We start from the raw sequence: 12,886 nt of genomic DNA on the forward strand, positions 1-12,886 counted from the left end.
TTCGAGTCTCCTTCCGAGCCGCCTGCGCCTGTGAGCTACGTAAGGTGTATTTAATAGGGGATTTTCCAAAAGGACTTATACAGATTTTTATTATTTAAAGCTACTTAACCTAAATGTCGATTTTCACGTCCCTTCAAAACTCTCTCACCTTCCAAATGTCAAGTTTGTAAGCTTTGCAGTTTCTGAGATTTCGTGAGTCAGTCAGTGAGTGAGTGAGTGGTATTTCGCTTTTATATATACACAAGAAGTCAGTTGGAGTAATTTTGGTGCGTTTCATAAATTGTATAAAATACTTTAGGTAATGTAAAATTCTGAAACTGTAAATATAGACTTAAAAGAATGACAATGGGTATCTAGCCACTTCTTCTCACTAAAGCTCAAGTTTTCCAAAATGGTGGTAAAATCATTGACTATGAATGTCATTTTGACCTCAGTGATTAACTATTTTTTCCTTCTAGCAAGAATAAGCGTTTTCTATATTATATACATTTTAAATACAAGATGGAAATCTTGAAATGCAAACTTAGGATCGAAGCACATTAAATCTTGATTGTTACATAGATTACATTCCCGCCACCGACCGAATTACTAGTTCATCATTGACAGACCTTATTGCGTCATGACAATAGACGAGATAATATAATATGTGACGTCACCGATAATAGCAGCGTAGAGGCCAAGGGGACAAACACGCATCCAATCCACCTTGTCAGTGTCACGCGGAGGAACACGTGTCGCATCTCAGCCAACAAACAACACACCTCGAGTATCGCGACAGTGATATCAACACCTCCCGAAGCAGATAATTAAAATTATACTTGCATTAATCAAATTAAACTATTTCTACTCTAACTGACTTGAGAATAGAGAATAGTTTTCAGCCTTTTTTATGAAGAGACGTCCTGCCCATTTTGTAATGGTATGCAGGGTTCTGAGCGGCACTACAACTGCGCTCGTCATCTTGAGACATAAGATGTTAAGTCTCATTTGCCCTGTAATTTTACTAGCTACGGCGCCCTTCAGACCGAAACACAGTAATGCTTACATTACCGCTTCACGGCAGAAATAGGCGCCGTTGTGGTACTTACCCATAATCTAGCCGGCGTCCGGTGCAAAGGAGCAAAAAAAAGTTATCAGCCTTTTTATAGTTACTATTCTCTCTCTCTCTTTCTTTCTCCTCGTCTCAATCTCTCTCCCATAGTAGTACTCGTAAATCGCACTGGTCAAAAAATCTCGCTAAACTTAAATACTATAGGGCAGGTACTTAATAATTAATGCATTGCATTTTGGCAGTATTCAATCTTTAGTACTTGAATTCACTGTCTGTTTAATGACGCTTCATAGACCAAATCCATATACCACTGGACTGGCGGCTGTCAAAGTGCTTTTGTGCCTGTTTGGTATTCGCCAATTTGGCGCTGTTGGCCATGTAGCGAGCGTCTGCTGTACTAAAACTAGTGATGACAACCTCAGCAAACATCAATAGACTGGTGGGAAACTAATTACAAAAATAATTGTGTACTTTATAACGTTGATTCTTGAAGTATAAATAACACGTTAAATACACGTAATTAATTCAAAATGCAATAATACTTCAGAGTATTGTACGTTCCTTTACGTCACAATTAGTTCTCTGGACGCCAGTGGCGCTTCAAATTGGCACAACAATATTTCTGAAACATGGAAAACCCTGTCCAGTGGTAATTGTACAGGTCAGTGGTATAGACAAACAAAGCGTGCAAGAGAGGTAAGGGAATCTATTGTTACTGTAACCAATTTTGATTGACAAGTCGTAAATAGTCAACCAATCTTGGCATTAGCTCCTTAGTATTTTGAATGTGAAACCAAATAACAGCTAACGCACACATTGACAAATCAAAATTGGAATGCCAGATCGTCTATACGATAGTATATTCTAAGTCTATGGCACACCATGATTATGATGTAAAAATGTGGAATTACATATAATTACACTATTTATTTAGTACCACTAGCAGCATTCGTTGACGAGTTTACGGATGGATCCGTTCACTCCATCGCATATCGACTCGAAACATGCTGCAAAAAAAAACGGCGGTGATACTTTGATTGCCACAAGTTGAAGTCGTATTGAACTTCATTTTCCCCTTTCACATTGCCGCTGCTGATAGACACGCACAGAAACAAATGGTCGATGTAATTCCGAGATTGTATCTAGAAACCGAGAATTAGATTCGAATTTGCAATGGCACATTATTATTACCTGCCCTGTTGCTGTTAGCATAAACACCTTTCAAGGTCAAAAGAAAATGTCTCTTGTATGACATTACAAGTGGCCGAGCGATCGATAGAATTGTAAATTGTTTCAATAATTTATCAGCTCAAATTGTATTAATCCATAGCCGTGTAGTATTTAACTGAATGGAGGCGCAATATCGCTGCGGTAAAGTTCGATTTTGTTACTAATTTAGCAAATTTTCTCTACCTTTCCGAGAGCGAATGCCTTCTCATACCACATCATTCTGAATTCTGTAATTTTTTTCATATAGGTTATACTAAAAGCGCTTATATATCGTTTTTTTACATTGTAATGATGTATATATCATTTTGCAGTATAAACAGTTATTAATTTGCACTTAGTAGATGAATTTATATTTTATGCATCATGATATTGCATGATCTAGAGACAAAGGGTATTGGAAAAATACATAAAAACAGATAAAAAACGTGAGTCTCTTGCTATTAAACAACATAAAGAACAGAGGACCTACCATCAACTTTTAACTAGCGATGCGATTTCGATGCAGTTCAGTTTAGGTACCTAAACTGAATCACTAAAATTCGTAACATGAAGTGCCTTTTACTGAATGGCGTTTGGATCGCTTATGAAGAATGAATGAGATAAATTTGTCTGCGGTCCGCGGTGTGAGAAAGAGATGACGCTCTACAGTCGTTGCATAAGTTTGTCTCTCTTACACGAACAATATGCGTTGCGTTTCGAAACCTAAAATGATATTTAAGCGATATTTTTGGTTAGAAAATACTAAAAGTACATTTTAAATTGCGTCAAATTATAAACACAGAGTACTTTTTTTTTAAATTGTTCTTGCGAACAGGCTATAGCCCGGGCCTTTACTGCCTCGTCTTTAGTATTTTCATTTTTGGTATTTATTTTCAGTATTTTGTTTTACAAAAAGGTCCAATAAAGTATTCTCATCTCATCTTTCATCAATAAAATTTTCCTTTTGAAAAAAGAGGTTCACAGTTCGCCCCCTCTTTCGACGTTTTTACAGCTGTAACAGCCTATCAAGACGAATATATTATGTGAGTTAAAATACATGCGTGCAGTACATTTAATTTTTCTTCTTTCTAACGGTACAGCAGTTTTTTATCATTAAGTAAAGCCGCGGTTTATGGCGACGACGTTTGGTTAAATACTACAAGGTCTCGTACAGCCGCCTCCCAACGTCAATTATCTATGATTCAATATTTTACAATAAGAAATCAAATTTATTATGTGCCCTTAAATTTTACTGTAGAAACTTCAGCAGAGCGTAATACTCGAATGGCGGTGATATTTTTAAAACGTACTAAACGTAAAGTAGAAACTAAGGTTCCGTTGTATGATCATTAACAACCATTATGTATGTATGTATGTATAGTCCCGCAAGGAATTAGCACTTATAACATTTCTATAACCTTATATAGATTTCTATATTAACGATAAACACCAAAAAAGAATTTATTTACTTTAGTCAAAAATGGCACCTATGAATACCAAAGTTACGTGTTTTATTTCATTAGATTAGTAATAACCTGAAAAATATTTTCTATTTATACACATGCCTATGGGTGTTTGCCTCACCACCTCCCATCAAGTGAGCCTCTGCCACATTTGTCTCTGATAAAAGAAATATGAAACAAATTCAAATTCAAATAGGATTTTGTTTAAAATAGGATTTACATCACTTATTGAACTTCAAAAACTACCACTCATTCGAAATAATGTGCCTCAGACCTGAGAAGAACGGGCGCAGGAAACTATAGGGACTTTTTTAATATCGTACAATACAATTTATACTTATAGAGCCTGATTAGGTTCGCTTTGTTCCCAGCCTGTAGTATCATTAAGAAAATCATTTATGTTATAAAAACCTTTACCACATAAACGTTTTTAACAATTATATTTCGTAACACATTTGTTTTGTACATTTTCAGGGATCATATTGTAAAAGTATATATGCATCGCCTAATAAAAGACTTATTCACTCAACTTAACAGAGTAGTAGGCATAGCACGTTTATGTTTGTTCCTCGTGTTAAAATTATCCCCCTTATTCATAATAGTCTGCTAACTTAAAGCATTGCTAATTCTCACTCTGTCTTCTTCTGTTGACCTAAGTCAGAATGAGAAAAAACACTCCTTAGCGGATGTTTTAAGTTAGCGGATGTTTTAAGTTAGCGGACCATTATGAATAAGGGGGTAAGATTGTCACAGTTTCTAGCAAATTCCTTAAAGTGCTCATGAACATACAGAACATTACCAATAATATATTAAGATACAACAGTCAAAATGTGAATTTCTTTTAATTTTTCTCTTAATGATTCTCAAAGAATTCTTCTGCAGCCCAAAAGTGGTATAAATCTTATTAAAAATATTTTATTTCGTAGGTAAATTGCATTACACTTGAAATATGTCATTTTTTCATACAGTTCGTTCGGAAGACAGATTTCCTTAGAGAAGAACGAGCAAGAAACTCTAAGGTTGCCCTTTTCAAAACAGAATGGTATAACAGGTTCTTATTTTCAATTAAATTTATAAATAATTTCAATTACAATAAAACAAAATCCTATTTACCTAATACCGACTCAAAACTAAATTGATGCATGGGCTGTGGATCAATGTAACTCAATCAATCAATTGAGGCTTTAAGTTGTCTCGTTTCACAAGCACTTAAGTTCACGCAGACGGACAGAAGTTAGTATTTCTCCATAAAAGCTGCCATATTACATACAACGAACGACTCTCCAAATGTCAAAATAATATCTTACAATATTTTTATTAAAAACTAGTTGACCCGACAGACGTTGTTCTGTATATAATAATTAAAATACTGTTTCTTATGAATTTGTCAATAATTCATTCAATACATTCAATTTCATAACATCAAGAATTATTTCGTATAATATGCTCCCTGTTGTTGTAATGAAATTGTTTCACAGCAGAACTGTCAAAGCGTGCGTCAATAAATTCTCTCATAGAAATTATGTATGGACACATCAAAGGAAAAACAAATTTGTTGTTTTTATTTAATTTAGCACTTTGGACTTCCAAAAATAATTCAAGACCAAAATTTGCCAAATCGGTCCAGCCGTTCTCGAGTTTTAGCGAGACTAAAGAACAGCAATTCTTTTATATATATATATAGATAGATAGCATCAAAGGAATGTTTTTGTCGTATATTTTTTAGTTGTCTTGGTGATCTTGGATAAGATAGGAGCCACCGTACCTGAAGAAAATATTTTTCTACCGTTGGTACGTTATACCTGTTCTAATTTTCTAGTAAATCGGACATACTGTCATAAAACGGGTGATAACCAGGTTCTTAAATTGAGTTAATACATACAGGTGAAGTTAATTAATGTAAGCGTATATGAACTATATCCATACATACAATAATTTGTAACAAAGTAAGAACTGTACATCGAGTACTTTATATAAATAATATCTAGTTTTTTTTAATGAAAATCAGGGACGAGACGAGCGCGACGTTCAGCTGATGGTAATTGACACGCCCTGCCCATTACAATGCAGCGCCGCATTATTATTATTGAAAAATCCAAAAATTCTGAGAGGCACTACAACTGCGCTCGTCACCTTGAGACATAAGATGTCAAGTCTCATTTGCCCAGTAATTTCACTAGCTACGGCGCCCTTCAGACCGAAACACAGTAATGCTTACACAATACAGCTTCATAGCAGAAATAGGCTCCGTTGTGGTACCCATAATCTAGCCGGCATCCGGTACAAAGGAGCCTCCCACTAGTAAAACACACTTGCTGTGTGTTTTAAAAACAATACCAAAGCCAAAAAACTAGTTCATAGAATGTTTGTACTGTTTGTATATATACAGTATGTACGTCCGGATAAACGCAATACTACTGAATATATTTATTTCGAATTTGACAAGAAGTCATTTGGGACAACATATATGTATATAACCTATAGGCTACATAATATAACATTAGATGCAGACATTGTACTTTTGTTTCGAATAACATCCACGCGGACGACGTCGCGGGCATCAGCTAATATTCAATAAGAATAAAATATAATAAGATTGAGGTAAACTGTCTAAGGTGTGGCGGGGCTCGTGATTCGTCGGCGCCTCCGTAATAGATAGGTTTTATTTATAACCGATGTATCGCAACTTGCCCATAATAATGGATCTTTGAAACTAATATGAAAACGAATGCTAAAGCACAAATATAAATATGTACGATGTAAATTTAAGGTGTTTTTTATATATTAATAATAATAATAGCGATCAATAATAAGTGATCAGTGGCGTATTTTAAAAGGAATAAAAAGAGAATGTCCAACCTGATAAAGAGGTCTCTTGCCCAAATAGCTAATAATCTGTAGTTTAATTATAAGATTTATCGTAGAGCCTATAGTAAACATTATCTTTGACTAACGTTCCAAGTTAGTGTAATATGATGCTTTATTCCTAATTATATTTAATATTCTACTTCCCCATCTGCTCTACGACAGTGCTATATTATCTAAAATAAAATGGCTACATTCAAGACATTTTATTAAAATATTTAACTAAAAACTTAGTTCTCATCCCTGAGGATGTGAACACTGATGTTTTGAATACTAAACCATTACAGTCCGACAACTTCGTGCACGACCGTCCCACGGGGTGGCAGACGGTGGCGGGGACAGGGAGGGGGTAATAAAATGTCAGCGGGTAACCGGAGGTGTTGCGCGGAAGGACAACACGTGAGAGTTCCGTAGTCCGCTTCTTGCGCCACCGTCCACGGGGTGACAGACGGTATCAATGGGTAGCGTGTTAAGGCGAAGAGTAAGCAGAAAACACGCAAACATGATGTTTTTAGAAAAGTTTTGTGGTGAAAGTATAGCATTTCGAGCTATGAACACTAATTAATCCTGTTACACATATCCTTAAGTCTTATTTGTAGGTTGCTAATGCTTGGTGTTGGTTATAGTTAACACTGCCGAGCCTTTTTGAACTACCACTTTTCTTTGAAGTTAAACAAGTTTTTTGGCATAGCGTGACGCATTTTTTTGGTACTTCTCTCAGAAAAGTTATTCTTATAGCTTGTACTTTTTTGTGTAGGTTCATTTATTCAGATTAGTAGTGAATAACGAGGATTGTAAGCATATAAGCTGTTTTCCACGCAAGAATTTTGAAAATATTGGCTTTGTTACATAGATTGCGGGCCGGCAGCCGTGAACTCATATCGCTCAAGGTCGCTGGCATTTAGTGTCGACTTAAGGCACTTTCACACGTTGCCGTTCCCCTCAACACCACCCGCTGTGGGACGGTCGTGCACGAAGTTGTCGGACTATAGCTAACGCACATATTGACAAAATCTCCTGTGACTCGTCTGGTCTGCAAGAGAATATAGGCGGCGGTGCTTCAACATCAGGTGACCCGTACGCTCGTTTTTCCTCTTCTTCCACAAAAAAAACAACAGGTTGTCAGGTCGTCTACAACTCTATGGTATCTAGACAGTATCCGGCAACAGTAAAATGGCTGGAGCTCATAATTGTCAATGTTGATATAAGCTAATGGTTACAGGTGGAATTAATGTTTAGGGGGGCCGGCGTTATCTGCACCAATAAACACGTGAGCCATATCGTGTCTCTTGATAGCAAACATATTCAAACATTTTTTTTAATAAAAGCATGTTATACCGGTCTTACTACCTTATCATTTTCAGTTTGGAAAATCATGTACTTTTAAAAATACTGGATACATAAAAAAGCATCTGATGATGATATTGAGAATTTTCGTAATAGAGAAAATATTAAGATATATAAAAGCACTAGATTGCATTATTTTTAAAATAGTACATTGTCTATACATATTGTTTTAACTATACATATATATTTTTTGTATAAACTTTTGTGACATTTGCACTTAATTATGTTGTTGAAGTTGACACGCAATCTATTTGATTTTATGTCAATAAAGTACTTTGACGTTGACACGTGTCACTTGTTAACTTGTCTGTAATGAACATGGTTTTGGAACTCAGCCAAAATATACCAAATGGATAGCGAAACCTCGTATTTTATTTGTGTATTAAGCCTAGAAGTGAGGGTTATCACTTTAAAAAACATAACATATTGTTTAGAAACCTCGTAACATTAGGGACGGCACGGCCAACAACTTTATATGATTCCTCATTAAGAAATCATACGGGTCAAAATATAATGACTGTCTAGTATCTTGACACTGGCACCTATTCTATTACTTAAAACAAAATCGGCAGGGTACTAAAATGACCACCTACTCTTGCCACTTCTAACGCACTTTCATATACCTTGTAACCTAAAATTGCCCATACTACCCCACTTAACCCTAAATATCATAGAATTCTACATTGCCAGTTTAAATTTATTTTTTTCGTTGAAATGCTATTAGGAATTCACGTTTAGTAGGCTTCCTCTCCTCCATTAAAAAATATGTATTTGTAAAATATGTATGTGTATAATTATCAAATTGTATTTGGTACCTCGCAAGTACTTGTTTATGAAAACATTTAAATCATCATACATTTTAATTGTAAGATATTATAATGTTACGAAGTTTTATTAAGAAAAGAAGGCATACATTTTCGAATGAGTGGTAGTTTTTGACAATTTTAAATAAAATTCGAATTTGTATTTATGAACCGATACCTGTAAACTCCGTAATGTTTCCCTGAAGCTCTGTCGCCACATATAGAGCATAGGTGTTTAGAGCCGCTAAGAGGATGGTTGGGTGGATAGTTCCTGAGGGCAGGCGGGGACGTGGCGTCGTCTCTCATCCCTCCGTCCAGCATCGCCGTGTCCGGCTTCATTTCAGGCGGAGACATGGGCGACATGAACCCTGGCTCCAAGTTTAGCCCTGCAAACAAAAACAAACCTTAGCACAACACACTTAGCCGTTCATATTCCGTGGGTTATATTCATCTACTGATTTTTAGGTCAGCCTCGAAGACGATCAGTTAATCGCATCCTTTATTGAAGTCGCGACGTAGTAACATTGCAGCAAATTATGATCATTGCGCAGTTTCAAATTATCGGGGCTGGTATTACTCGTGTCACAAGTTAGGAGCTCTTGATTCACTATACTGAGGTTTTTCGACTTATGGGGTATTTGCAAGCAAGAGATCGTCATTACTTCGTCCGCAGATGACAGCGACTACGGTCAAGTCATGCTCGACCACGGCCTTTGGGTTAGCATATAACCGAAGAACAATATGGCATTTATCTAGTTTATTATTTTGAAAAACCTAAAACAATACCATCCTAATGTTTTTTTAACATTTCAAGTCTAACTTGCGGCCAACCGCAGCAGATAGCCAATAAAAGGAAAAAAGAAACGTCCGCGTCGGTCAATCAGAAAAACCAGACAAAACCGGTTCACATGTTACCCCTTTAACATGCTCGATAGGTCGGCAAAAAGTGAACGAACAACCCTCCAGCTTGATGAAAATCCAATCACAAATGTCACCTTCAACTTGAGCGTCTCCTGTTGCGTAGCAAGTCTAAAACATTCGTTGAAAATATTTGGCCAAGCATTCAACGGAAAATTGACTACAAATTACATAATTAACAGGCATGTTGATGAATACGTGAATAATTAACTCGTTACTTTCCAGCATTTCGAGTAACACGTGCCCGTTCTGTACATTTTACATACCATTATTATACAAGGCTTGTTGAATAATATTTGAAACATTAATATTATATATATACACATACTTACAAACAAAACACATTCAAACAAAATCAAAAGGAAAATATATTTTGAGCAATATTTATACGAAAACTGATATTGTCGACTACTAAAACCAGATTTCAGAGATCCCTCCAGATAATATGGGCTGTGTATTTTTTAAATTATTACAGTTACCTATGCAAAATGCATATTGCAATTAATAAAACAATTTATTATACATAAAAATTCAGGTTTCTATCTTATTTTGGATATCTCGAGTAATATGTCTTGTAAAGTAATATAAAGTGGAAAAATAACTAATAATGGGTAATCAAATTCATATTTCGCTAAAGCTTGAGAGGAAACATTAGAGGCTATTGTTCGATACAAACGTCCTCGACTCTTTTCTCTCTTTGATTTTTAACCGAAGCTGAAAATTATTTTGAAATACGATCAATATCATCATTATCAATGTCTCTGTTTTCGACATTTTTGTTTTTGTAAGTGCTAGAGTAGGTACATCAAAAAGTGCTTAAACGGCTTCATCATATAGGCTGCAAACCGGGGCCTGATATACAAATTCAACATTCGCGAAAAAACAAATTTGTGTCGATTGGTTAGTTAGTTTGGAGGAGGAATTTCAAGCCGGAACTACAGTTGTCCTTATCGCATTAATGAATATCTAAAAGAAAACATTAGCGCGACGGTATATTGTTCTGGAATTCTTAAATTTGAAAAAGGTCTCAGCAACTGTTATGTCTTAAAAACTTGAAATCTAAAATAAAAAACTGACATGCAGACAAACACTGGCAACAAAACAGCGTCTACTATCACCACATTTGGCCGAGAATAAAATAATAAAAATTACCACCATTAAAAATGTACACCGAGCTAAATTCAGAAGGAAACCATTTATGTTAATAGACCCCTCAGCAGACAGTATCATAAATTACAATTGCAAAATGAAAAGAATCAGCGGACAAAGGAGCCTCCGACGTTGCCTTAAGCAGAGGCCCAAAATAAATTGCTACACGATCCTAATTTATTCTCAAAGGGAACTTTTTAAATGCGTCAAAGAATCCGTTTTAACACGAACAGTAAAAACGCGACGCTACAATTTGAATAATCTATAAAACATTTTAGTGAATAAATAATAATAATATCACATATAACATTTTAGACACACAACTATTTGTTTTTTTTTGGACTTTTGTCGTTGAAATTTTTAAAGCGTAGGTGGCGTAATATGAAGTACATTTGTCTCTCATTAGTGCGCCTGGTTCCCGCCACGATTCCAATGTGTTTTCGGTTTTTCGAATTCATAATATGTACCTTTATATGGTCAGCAACGCTCTTGTGATTCCTCTAGTGTGACAAGAGGGTTACAACTTTAAGGTGATCCATTGTGCCTCTTTTTCCATAAAAATCGTCAATCGATCAGACCCATCCCTTTAGTAGGTACGCGATCAACCCTTATACACAAGCTTTCTTATTCATGGCACTCACCTCTTGGCCCTGGCCTCAATCTGTATTTAATAATAAGTACAAGAAACGTGCGGCATAACACAACAACTCACGAACAAATTGTAAAGTCATCAAGTATAGACAGCAAAATTTTAAACTTCTATATGACTAAATAGGACCCCCCCTTGAAGAAATGCCTTGCAGCGAATCCATGGGAACTAGGGAGATAGAAGAGGAGGCGGTTTTTAGTAGGTATTGATCTTCAGACATACGAGATCACTACGACCACGATCTTATGATACGCAAAAGTATTTTTCATTACTCATAGTCGGAAAGTAATGTTGTTTTGATCTGATTATTGGGTAGAAAATGCTGCTTCCCTCCATAGAGAGGGAAAAACTCATACAAATAACTTCCCACCTAAGGGCCAGAATGAACTTTAAAAATAGAACTGCTGTGAAGAGTTTTATGTAAAAAAAGAACTAATTAAAAAAAAATGCTGCGGCCATGTGACTCTCTAAACAGCCCGTGTGAACTAAGCGTAAACTTCTTTGAGCGGAATAAACTGCAACAATTACGCGGTAAGTTCCATATTTGAAATTTAAAAAGTCGACATAAATTGGCGGGATACTAATCTGTGCTTCGATAAAAAACTAGTTTTATTTTCCTCATATTCGAAATGAAAAGTAGAATGTTTAACACGGGTAAAATAATCAATTCCTACTCGGACTATAGCCGACGTCGCTGCGCTCGGGCGTCTAAATATCTCGGGAATTCATTCTTTCGACCCTCGGTTAACAATCTACTATTTCCCCTCAGAGATACCGCGCTCGCATACACAAATAATGTAGGTATTGTTATATTAATGCTTTACTAGCTTGTAGTACACATGAGTAATGTTTTACAAATGCTGATCCTGATATCTAAGGGATGAGGCCTGCCGATCTGTAATACAGGGTCAACCTACTTTAGACACCAGCATCTCAAAAATACTAGCTGTTAAATGTTCTACTGTACTAGTTAACGACATTTTATGAGGAGATATAAACAGATACATTATTATTACATAATATTATGGGAATAAATAGGATTGCGTAACAGGCTTATTTAAAGGCTGAGCATGGTAATGGATTACATAGTACCTATTATAAAATAACAAATTCATTCGATGCTGAATAACCAGCAAAAAGATAAAGTGAAAATATTTTCGTATCAGTGTTAAAATTACATTTATCTGACCCCTGATAATGGTATCACACAAAAGAAACGGACCAGATAACAACAATCACTTTTTAAATAAAAAAATGCAATTGCAATAACAACGTAGATAAGTATAACGAAAACAATTAATGTGGTTATGAGAAAAGTTAGAAATAATTTTAAATAGTGCGATAATATAGGAATATTTAGCGGTGAACAAAAGCATTTGTTAGTCAAGAAACTAACTGACACAGAAGGCAAAATAATCATTATGTATACTAC

The 12,886-nt window shown here is 35.6% G+C and overlaps 1 protein-coding gene across 6 annotated transcripts in view; it reads right to left on the minus strand.

The window, feature by feature from the left end:
• Positions 1 to 12,886, minus strand: part of LOC126972645 (protein ultraspiracle homolog) — a 74,213-nt gene that overhangs the window by 27,318 nt on the left and 34,009 nt on the right. For all 6 annotated transcript variants that reach the window (XM_050819525.1, XM_050819520.1, XM_050819523.1 and 3 more), the window contains one exon: positions 8,917 to 9,124. In XM_050819525.1, the coding sequence (XP_050675482.1) occupies positions 8,917 to 9,124 (208 nt within the window). The remainder of the gene's footprint in view (positions 1 to 8,916; positions 9,125 to 12,886) is intronic.

Source organism: Leptidea sinapis, chromosome 27 (genome assembly GCF_905404315.1).
Source record: "Leptidea sinapis chromosome 27, ilLepSina1.1, whole genome shotgun sequence".
NCBI classification, from domain to species: Eukaryota; Metazoa; Arthropoda; class Insecta; order Lepidoptera; family Pieridae; genus Leptidea; species Leptidea sinapis.